The sequence below is a fragment of the Geospiza fortis genome, unplaced genomic scaffold, assembly GCF_000277835.1.
Source record: "Geospiza fortis unplaced genomic scaffold, GeoFor_1.0 scaffold40, whole genome shotgun sequence".
Lineage (NCBI taxonomy): Eukaryota > Metazoa > Chordata > Aves > Passeriformes > Thraupidae > Geospiza > Geospiza fortis.
The window spans coordinates 24,433,444-24,444,300 of NW_005054297.1; the positions used below are offsets into that span (position 1 = coordinate 24,433,444).

At 37.1% G+C, this 10,857-nt stretch overlaps 1 protein-coding gene across 1 annotated transcript in view; it reads right to left on the reverse strand.

The window, feature by feature from the left end:
- Positions 1 to 1,944: 1,944 nt before the first annotated feature.
- Positions 1,945 to 10,857, reverse strand: part of ANXA10 (annexin A10) — a 21,742-nt gene continuing 12,829 nt past the window's right edge. Inside the window, exons 5-12 of the mRNA XM_005415559.2 lie at positions 9,858 to 9,948; positions 9,402 to 9,481; positions 6,287 to 6,340; positions 6,063 to 6,156; positions 4,588 to 4,683; positions 3,889 to 3,947; positions 2,844 to 2,966; positions 1,945 to 2,092 (exon numbers count right to left, since the gene is read on the reverse strand). Of these exons, the coding sequence (XP_005415616.1) occupies positions 2,024 to 2,092; positions 2,844 to 2,966; positions 3,889 to 3,947; positions 4,588 to 4,683; positions 6,063 to 6,156; positions 6,287 to 6,340; positions 9,402 to 9,481; positions 9,858 to 9,948 (666 nt within the window). The 3' untranslated portion in view covers positions 1,945 to 2,023. The remainder of the gene's footprint in view (positions 2,093 to 2,843; positions 2,967 to 3,888; positions 3,948 to 4,587; positions 4,684 to 6,062; positions 6,157 to 6,286; positions 6,341 to 9,401; positions 9,482 to 9,857; positions 9,949 to 10,857) is intronic.

Below are 10,857 nucleotides of genomic sequence, written 5' to 3' on the forward strand. Positions count from 1 at the left end.
GCTCCGCTTGTACCACGGCCCCTCCACTTCCAGCTGGACGGCACTGGGGGGCCGCAGCCCGGCTGCCACAGAACCCGGGAGCGCCGCGGTCCAAACGCCGCTTCCAGTCGTCAACGTCCCAAGAAGTGGCGCCCGGCCGTGGGGGGGTGGGGCCAGGAGATGAGCATTGGCGATAGGCGGAGGCCCGAGATTGACATCGCCCTTCTCAAATAAAAGCAGGCGAGGCCAAGGGGGCGGGACAAAGGTTTTTGGTACCCGCCTCCTACCTGGCGCGCGAGCGCCCGCACGCCGTGGCGCCCGCGGGGTCCTAGCGCCGCCGCCGACATTTCGTGACGGGCTGTGGGCGGAGCTCCCGCCTCACGTGCTGGAACGGGAACTCGGGAAGCGCTGGGAGCTCGACTTGTTTGCAGTGCTGAGAAGTGTCCTTGTTCCTGTCTGCAAACTGTAGAGTTAAAACCAAGTGACTCCGCAGGGCCGAGGTACGGCTGTTGGGAGCTACCACCAGCTACGGTTGCAAAGTCAGAACATCGGTTTAGAATGATGTTAGTGCTCGGCACCTGGCACAGTGCTCAGCTGTTTCCTTCCCCGCCCGCTTTTTTTGTTCTACTCCCGGCCACGTTCGCCCCCAAGTTCTAACTTAACAATTTTATTATCCGCCCGAAGTGTTTGGAAAAATGAGTCAAACTCAAGAGAGATTCGAAAGAAATTTTATTATATATCAACATACTAGTAACACGATGTCAGTATTTGCAATGAAGGCAGACGCGCTGTAATTAGTGTTATTTCCAGAGGCTGAGGGAAGCGACGAGCGCAAACGGCACAAAAGCAACCAGGTATTTGTGCCTTTCTGTAGCCGTGCTTTATTCAGTCACACGGACTGCACCTGCAGAAAGTAGCTCTGTAAGAACAGCCAGAGGGTCTGTGTCCAGTCGGACACCTTGTGGCGGCGGGAGAAAAGCCACGGGCAGATATTTTAGTGAACACTAAAAAGTGTGGTACTTTCTCTCACTCTTGTTTCCCTAAGAGGCTGACAGGAGGTACGGAGGCCCAGGATAGGATGCCCCGAACAGCTCCGGGGTATTTAAAGCAGCGTCACGTTTTCCCGTGGGGCGAGGACTCGAAGCCTCGTTGCTGTCTCCAGCGGCTGCGGCAGATTGTTCGCGGGTGTTCCAGAGAGCGCCGCATCCTTCTGCCTCTCTAGGAGGTGCAAAGTTACTCACGAATAGTCAATTCTTGATTTGTGCCACCTAGGGCATCCTGGATATACCTCCATGCTCTGAAGGTCAATATTCAATGAATGGTTAAAATGAGATGGGTAAAAATGGGATTGAGATTATAATCCTCTGGAATTTTCCTGCTCGAAGTTAAGCAGTGCTTTGTCTTCCAGGTTTTCCAGTGCATGGCGCTGGAATGGATGGAGTACTTGATTCTAATTTTTACTTTTGTTTCAAGCAGAATAAGGGAAAGGCCATTAAGTATGTGAGTAAAATAAAAGAGAATACAAAAGCACTCTGATGAATGACTGTTTATAGATGGGGGCAGATGCTTAGTGTGGTTGTAACTAAAACAATAATATTCAAGAGCATAAAATATGAGATATAAGAAGTAGGAAAGAGAAGAAAAAATTTCCTCGAAGGAAGAAATCCTCTTGCTAAAAGTAAATAAAGCAAAATATTTTCTTCTCTCTAGTGTGGAAACAAATAAATTCTTCCAGAGTGTGTTGATGAATGTTTGGGATGTTGTGACACTAAATGATAAACAAATGCCTGCATGGAGTCATTTTACCACTTGTTGCATTAATTTACATAAATCATAAAATCAGAAATATTAATTAGAACTAGGGATAAAACCATGTTCCTGCCAACATTTTTTCCTGTCTCAAGAAAGATTTAATATTAGCAAATGTACATTACTGATTTTGCTGTTCTGTTATATGAAATAGGGATCTTTTAGAGTTAGTGCATTGCATATTACTTCAATTTCTATTTAAAATAGGTTTGCACAGCCTTCAGAGTACATCTTCTTAATAATCTTCTGTATCACCAGCACAGACAGCAAGTAAAGCACTTTCGTAATGCCCTGAAGCAAAATGCTGCAAAGAAAAAAAGAAAAATCAACATTTCTGTGACTTTACATTTTCTGAATTTTTCTTTTTTTGGTGTGTGACAAGAACTAAGGCTTAGTAAAATATTACATTGTTTTCAAAAGAATTCTAGGCTGAGATTTTTTTAAATTTCACTTGCCATGGCCTTTGGTTGCTTAGGCACCTAGAAACCATCTATCTTCGAAAGGCTGGATCAAATTTGTTTATTCATTCTCAAGTTCAATACCAAAAATTCATGACCAATTTCATAAAGTTGCTGCACATCTTGCAGTTGGATTATAGTGACATAAAAATGTAGTGTCTTAGCAAGAGACATTTTTTGTACAATTAAACACATTCAAAGTTTTAAGATACGGACCAGGAGTACAAGAGGAACAGGGTTTTTACCTAAGCAGAAGGGTAAAACCAGATATTTACTCCAGTTTTGCACAGAATTGATACCAGCCTAGCCTTACAGATCAACATGAGATAAGATGTTCTCAACTAGTGTAGAAACCATTCATACAAACTCTTGTTCAGCACACACTGTTTATAAACCCATCTTGCACTGGGGAGGGATAAAATCACAGCGAGTGAGTTGAGAAATTCTCATTCAAATCAAACTGAGGCATTGAAAATGTGCTGTTGTTTTTACACCTTGCTTTTTTGTTTGTTTTGTTTTAAACCAAGTGGTTAAACAGAGTGGTACAGTCTGTGTGATACCTGTGCTGAATATATGCAGAAGTTTGTAAAAACCTACTTTAATGTCATGGAAGAGTGATTTCCCATATCTCTCTTTGTATCGCTGGCGTATGTTCATCAAGTCTATCTCACTCCTGGCAATGAGAATCCTAATAACTGTTTTATTGTGAAACCCAAAGTCCTAAAATGAAAAAAAGAAAATGAGAGAAGAAAATACCCATAAAGGTATCCTAGATGTTAAAGGAGTCTAAGGGTTTTATTCTACTGAGTTTTCATGTACTCAAATAATAGAATTCATGTAACTGAGTAACAAGGGCTCCCTCTATGCCAGTGATTTATCCATGCACTGAAACTTTTAAAAAAGGAAAATATTACAAACTTTTGTCAGTATTCCTAGGAATTCAGTTTTTGAGTAGCAGTTGACTGTTGTTGTGGAGTCCACTCAAACTATAATGAGGCCAGTAATCAATTTCACAAAAGCTGCTGCCTCATGTGAATTCTGTGAGATTTTTAACCATAGCTTTAGAATTTACATAGGTTTTGTTCAGATGTGTTTTATTTTAACTGTTTCTAAATAAATTTTCATAATATAATTCTGTGAAGAATGGGGACATCTAGTGGCAATAAAACGTCAAAAAATGCTAGCACTTACACAAAAAATAAAGGAACCTGCATGAAGTCCTACAAAGAAATGTAAGCATTTGTCTTCATGTAACGTTAATTTATTATTTAAGTTTTAGCCATACTTATTAAATCTCTACAGACAAAAAATTATATAGTAAGAATAATGCACATTGAGTTCTGCACAGCAGGGGGTGTTTCCATGCAAAGAAAAAAAGTCTTAAATTAAAAAAAATTGACACATAATTTTTAAAGTATCTAAATACTTAAACTTGTACTTCTACTGCTTAGGCACTTAAGCACTACTGCTTTGAAATTTATGTAGGTGTCAACGATTTTAAAACACACAGTCATACCTTAAAGATTAAAGAGACTGATTTGTAAGTACAGGTTTTAGAATAATCAAACAAACAAAGAAACAAAAAAACCCCAAAAACCCAGAAGCTTATTTTTAGGAAACGTGAGGTAGAATGACTACTTACATGAATTGCATTATAAAGCCTGTAAGCAAAGTACGAAGGCTTGTCACGAATGCAGAGAACTAGGAGGGAAGAATTGCAACAGAAAAACAGAAGATTCTTATAAAATACTTTCTTTAGGCTTTGGGCTCCTTGAAATAAAAATCTGGGTAGTGCTGTCCATGCCTCGGGTCAAAATTAAGCTACCAATATTCACTAATACAACTATATTTATAATTCTGATAGTTTGGTGGGGGATCCTCATTGCTGTTGCTTCAAAGGGCCTATTAAATATCAGTGAATACACTCACATGTTCTATTTGTAGAAATATTTTTATCCTTACTCTATAAATGAAAGATAAATGTACATAAAGGTTGAAACTTATTTATATATCACCAAAGTCCTGAAAACATAGCTGGTTATTTATTATGTGTAAAATCAGTTGGAAAGGCAGTTATCACACAAAATTTATTATCAAATAAAGTAGATACTAGTTCTGCTAAGTCAGAAGCTAGTGCTCCATAGATACATTTTTAGATTTACACTAGCAGGGGAAAGTAGTTAAAATATTATTTTCTAATAATCTCTGAAAATTTAATTGCACAATATAGGAGATTAAAGTGGATAAAATATCAGAAAAATAATATTCTTAATGAACAAGAGATAATATACTAGAATTTATTAAGAGATTGCTGCTAGTAAAAATAATATCTTTACATTACCTATTGCAACCAGTAATTCTTGAAAGTATCCATCGTAACATTCATTAATGGCATCTACTATGTCTTGCCCAGAGATATTTTGGAATTCCTGGAAAACTTGAGGGGAAGGGGTGGAAAAAAGATCTTGTTTTATTCTAGTTCATTAATAATGATCAACTTGCTTTTTGTGTTTTTTTTTTCCTTGCTTCTCCCCAGTACTATAACTATTGAGTTTATTTTTTACCTTTATTATTCTCAGTGTTTCATTATGTTTATATTGCCCAGGTCAGGCAACCTAAATGAGTAGCCTGAAACTTGACTTCTAGGACATTCTCCCCTGGGTTCTTCAGCCTAGAGTATAAAATGAATGCATGAATGCCACGTATCTAGCAACATCTGTTTGTGACACTGGTAAGAACCTCCTGCTAGTAAGACACTTCCTTGCTTGGCTTGGCTAAAGCTGGCAAGGCTCGTGGATCGTGGCAAGGAGCCAGGAGTCCCGTGACGCGCACGCTCGCTGCAAGATGCAGATATGCACACACGCAAATATCCAGGCTGTGCTTTCTCCATTATGGAAGGAGGAAAATTCTTTTTCTTCTGACTACAGAACTTACGGAGCACTACAGTACAGGCAGGGCCCTCAGATCTCAGGAAGAGAGCAGAACATAGAGCAGGTGTGTTAATCCTGTCATTATCAGCTGAATGAATTTGTTGATCCATGATAGCAAAGTAGTCCTAAGCTACTTGTTGGAAGTTGACGTAAGAAATACAGCTGGCTGCGCAGTGATAAACTTGTCAGCAGACAGACTGTTTTTCTGCTGCAGAGCAGAAACTCAAACTTGCCACCAGGTGAAATAGGTTTATTTCCTACAATGGAAGATTTGGATAAGCTCACATAAATTTCCCGCAATCTGTAGCTATGTCTGATTTTCTATTTTAAATAAAAATGGCCCTTGTGTTTATGTGTTTATGTTCATTACTGGAGAGCAGATGTGAACACTGAAGTGCTCCCATCAAAAATTTCTATGAAACTTCTGGGGAAAAGCTTCAACACAGCAGTATGTTTTCACATGCAAACATTTGTTGAAATGTTTTCCAGCTCTCCCTAAGTGTTTTCCCTCATAAGAGTTGCTTAGGAAAAATGAATAAAATAGTTAAGAAAAATCTCCCTCATCCTGTTGTGTCATGTGTAGACTCAGTGCAGCTGTAACATTTGCCTTTCTTTGGTCATGCATTCTTCTCTGGGTTATTAGGCATCCTGATGCCTGTCTGTTCTGTCTACAGCTGTCAGTAGTCATCGGGCAAAGTTCAGTTTTGCATTACTTCCAAATTCCCATTCACATCAGTGCAAGTCTGAGAGCTCCAACAGTTCACACTTGGTTTCAGGCTAATGTCCTGCTGCACACTGACTGTCTTGGTATGCAAAGCATGGCTTTCTTAGCAAGTCACATTTTTCCTTTACACTCTGTATTCAAACAGCTGAACTGCTGGATTACCCATCCACAACTGCTGCTGACTCCTGTTGCAGAGAATCATTTGCAGCATGTTTTTGTGTTCGCCTGTCTTCTGCTGGCATGCTTCCCATAGAATCTAATATAACAGAAAAATGGAAAAAACAAAAAAAGCAAAATATTTAAATTAAGTCCTTAATCACTTTTCAACATTTGTTTTCTGTTTTTTATTTTTAATGTTTGAGAACATCACATCTGAGCATATTTACCATTGCATCCTGAGCAGCTGTAGAAGGGTCTGCATATCCTTCCATCCTTGTTCCCTGAGGGAAAAAAAGAGATACATATTCTTCAAAATTTAAATCCTAAACTGTTGAGGAATATTATGTGTGACCAGAGTCACAGACTTGGTCCAGGTGTCTGAAGCTGAGAACATAACGAGCTCAGCTAGTCTGAAAGTAACAAGGCCTGTACCCTTGAAGCAGAGATACCGTGCTAAAAACAGCCTGAGAAAGAGAAAGCTTAATTCTGAAAGAATGTAAACACAGAGGCAGGACTGACATGTACAGAATAACCAATGTGGGGCTTAAGTTACAGAATATGCATTAGCTTATTAATTACTGTATAAAAGTCTGATGCTGTAAACAATAAAGAGGAAGCTTATTGAGCACTCTTATTGAGTGCGTAAGCTTTTCCCCCACCAGACAAATGGCCGAAACGCAACACTAAACCACTGTAGGAATATAAAGTTCTCTGTGTATGAAGCTGTGTTGAATTGCTTGAGATAACATGTATAGGCCTTTAGGTTGGATCAGTGTTTTGCATGGTTGAATTTGCAAATGTGGACAATATCTTCAAGTTGTCACATGATGTCTTAATTTTCTTTAATGAGAGGAATTCTGGAATAAAAAACAGTCATGTGAGATGAAAAAGTGGGGGAAGTAGATGAACCTATCCCATTCTTAGTCCTATTTTAAATAATCTTTTACCTGACCACCACAATCCCACCACCACTTTCAGAATAACAGATGTTATATTGTTTACTCTAATATACAGCTCTGAGGGGAAAATAAGGATAGGAGTAACATTTGCCATACTGATTGGTTCTTACCAATATTCATATTACCAGAAAAATCTTTTCTCAATGTGTTTTGATTCCTGCACAAACCATAGAGCAAGCTCATAAAATAATAGAGATTTTGCTTGCTCATAATCATTGTCTAAAATTAAGATCCAGGGCTAGGAAATGGTTTGACAATTTTGATACATAAACCCCCCCAAAAAATTTCTAATTTTCCCATACATTCACTAGCTTTTCAGTTACACAAACCAAGCTAAATTTTTTAGTAAACACACTATGTTCTGAATTACGTAGTCAGGAAAAGAGAAGAACACACTACTTGTGGAATTGCTTTTATAACCATAGTCATCTTGTAAAGATACAAATCAGCCTTGTTTGCAGAACTCTTAAGAATCTGGAGCTCATGTATTTACTGCCTTAATAATATGTTCTTGAAGCAATTTTGTTTAAAATTTACAGTCGTGTTACCTTATATATGAAGGGAAGGATTAAAACTAGGTATTGGCTGTCAGCTTGTAGAATGATTTATTTATAGTTCTTTTTTGTTAAAAATGTTAATTTACATGTTAATTAAATTGTGAGAATTTCACTCAGTGAAATTTGTAGTAGTAGTATAAATTATCTGAAGTGAATTGTGATGGAATGACTGCATAAAATTACATACACAAGAAAGCAAGGGAATAAAGACAGGGCAGTGTACAATAAAATAACTGTAATAATACTTTACATGAGTCAAATGCCCACTTTCTCCAGTAAGATCTGTGTAATTATGTTTTAAATTGTAGAACATTATTATATTTCAGTTAATACCCAAAAAAAGAGAATTAGAATAAAATCTGTTTGTCTTAGACTAGAATATTAGTTAGCCTGAATTTGAAACTCTTTTAACTCTGTTTGTTTCCTTAGGAAGGACCATAACCTCTATGGTTAATATAATCTAATCTGCCTCAGGCTGGACATGAAAACCATAAATGCAATACTATAGCAATTGAATAGTTTGCTTTGCATATGGAGCATGTTTACTTGTCTGATTTAATAGAAATCAAAGCAAAGGTTTTCTGCAAAAAAGCATTAAAGTATGCACTGGAAGTGTTGCATGGTTATAGAACTAGAAAGGGTATGTTTTAATGAAATATCACTGAGTTTTAATGTAAGATGATATGCAAGCATGAGTGATTTGACCAACAATCTTCAGAAGTTCAGAATATCTGAGTCAATTTGAAATTTCCTGCAACTCTTCCTTATCTTGAGTGGAATAGCAGATTTTGTTAGCCATGAAATTGCTGATTTTAGGCTTCTTTATCAATACCTGGGGTTTAAGAAAATTAGGAGTAGTAATGTATAATCAGAGATTCTTTTAAATTTGGTTGATTTGATGGGTAAATATGTCCCATGGTTTTTAATAAATTATGAGAAGTGAGGTTGCTTAAGTGAGGTTGTTCTTCATTTTTAAGCTAGGAAAAATTTTCATTATTCGGGAAAAAACATCCAGCATGAGAAAAAAATATTTCTTGTCTATAGCTTCTACTTTTGAAACTTCTGTCTTTTTAACTTCAGTGAAGCCTACTGTTATTTCAAATTTGTGTAAGAAGTTTTTCCCCAGACATGCACGTATTTAAAAGTACAGATACACCTTATGTATGCTGTTATCCCATGGCAGTCCTTTATTATTTGTTACTCTGGTTTACAAAAGATTTTAAAGATAATGAGCACAGTGACTGCAGTGAGAATGACTTCTGTATGTCTGTTGTATAAACTATGGACTGGTAAAACTGCAAAAGTTGATATGTAAAAGTGATACTTCCTTTTCTTCTGTGCTAGCATTTTGTGATTTAGCATATGCAATAGCACAAAGAGCATTATATTTTGAGCAGTGAACTTTTTATTTCTTAATCAAATGTGAATATATCTCTATTTTCACATAATGTTTGACTGGTTTATGATGTTTTCTGATAATGGAGAAAACATATGCTTTTAAAAATAACAATCACATTTGTACATGCAAGTAGACTCATTTTGAGATGAGACAGATGGAGCAAAGGGTCAGCAGGTGAATACCAAAGGGAATTTATAAAATAATCTGTTTACCTTTGCTTCTATCTGATATCCAAAGTCTGAGTCAGAATAGATGAAGGAATTCAGTTTCTCTTCATCAGCTTCCCTCCTGTTTCTTGTTTAAAAGTGCAGCCCTATTGAACTGGCTTTAATCACAGTCACCTTAAAATGTAAAACTTATCAAATACTATTGAAAGTAATTATGAATCTTTTAGAAATGTAAGTCACAGTTCTTGTTTTTACAGTACCTGAGCAAGGTTCATGAGTGTATCTCTGAAGTGACCTGAAGTCTCAGAATCAATATCTTGTTGAAGATCAGAATTATATTCTAGGTTAAACCAAAAGGATATAATTTTAAATCACAAATGAACATGCTCTGAATAGTACAAATGAAGATTATCAAATAAAGGCTAAATAGGCTTACTCTATTCCAGTGTAACCTGGGCAGGTTCTGCAAGGACCTGGCTCTGGGGCTGGCACATCCATCTGGCCCTGCTGGGGGCCCTCAGCCACTGTCCCCACTGGCCTGCCCACCCCCCACATTGCTTCAGCCTTTTGTATGTAGATGTGGGAGAGGATGTGGAGAGGGAACCAGGCTGTACTGGTCTGTACTGTGTTTTTCTAGTTCTGTTCCTTTGTGTGTGCTAATACCTCCAGAACATATATAGTGCAGCTGCTACTCTACACTTGGTGAAAAAGCTTACGCATTAGGTAGGCTTCTTTCATCTGGAAGATCTCCATATTTGATCTTGAGGCTAATATGTCAATTAGACATTTTTCTTCTGTGTCTACTCCCTGTATGGAAAAAAGTAAATATGAAAAGATGTTGTGTAGTAGAAACCCCAATTTTTAGAAGAAAGCAGTGATGTCCTTCTTAGAAATAACAAAATAATAGCAGTTTCTATAGTGTACCTTTGCATAATCTACCTGTTCAAATTACTTCAATATATTTCAAACATACTTCTAAATCTGAATTTCAGCATGTACCTTAGCAAGTGGGAAATGAAGCGAGACTAATGTTGACAGAAACATAATGGAAATAATTTTAGAATATTAGTAAGAATTATTGCTTGCTGAAAGAAATGAGATGCAAAGATTGAGCATACATCCCTAAAAAGTGTTCAGGAAATCTGAAGTAGACATGAGCATAGGTATTATGTTGGTCTTCTCTCTTCTTATCATCTTTTTTTTTTTAATAGATTTTTAGGAATACTATAGTCTGTAATATCTAGCTTGAAACTTGGTATTAAAGGAAAGCATCATGGAGTACATGCAGTGCTGCAAATCACTGTATTTTCCCACAAAGTTTGAATTAATTTTATAAACTTCAATTGACATAAGATGTGGTGCATATGCTGCTTTTGACATACATGTGGATAGTGTTAATGAATATTTTGCATTTGGGGTAAAGGGAGAGCATTAGAGCCCATAGATACACATGGGCTGTTTTTTTTACCTTGGCCATATGAATCCAGGTCAAAATAGAGTACTGTAAAAAAGTTCAAGTTTGACCCACATTTAGGAAAAAATAAACTTGGCAATTTTGTCAATAATGTTAATGAAAGATATTATTCCTTTCTTAGCAATGATAATTCACAATCCTTTTAATGCCAACTATAATAAAGACATACCAGTACTTCTAAAAATTTATTTAAGTGTCTGAAGAACAAGAAAAAGCTAGTAATTTTTTTTTTGGGGGGGGGG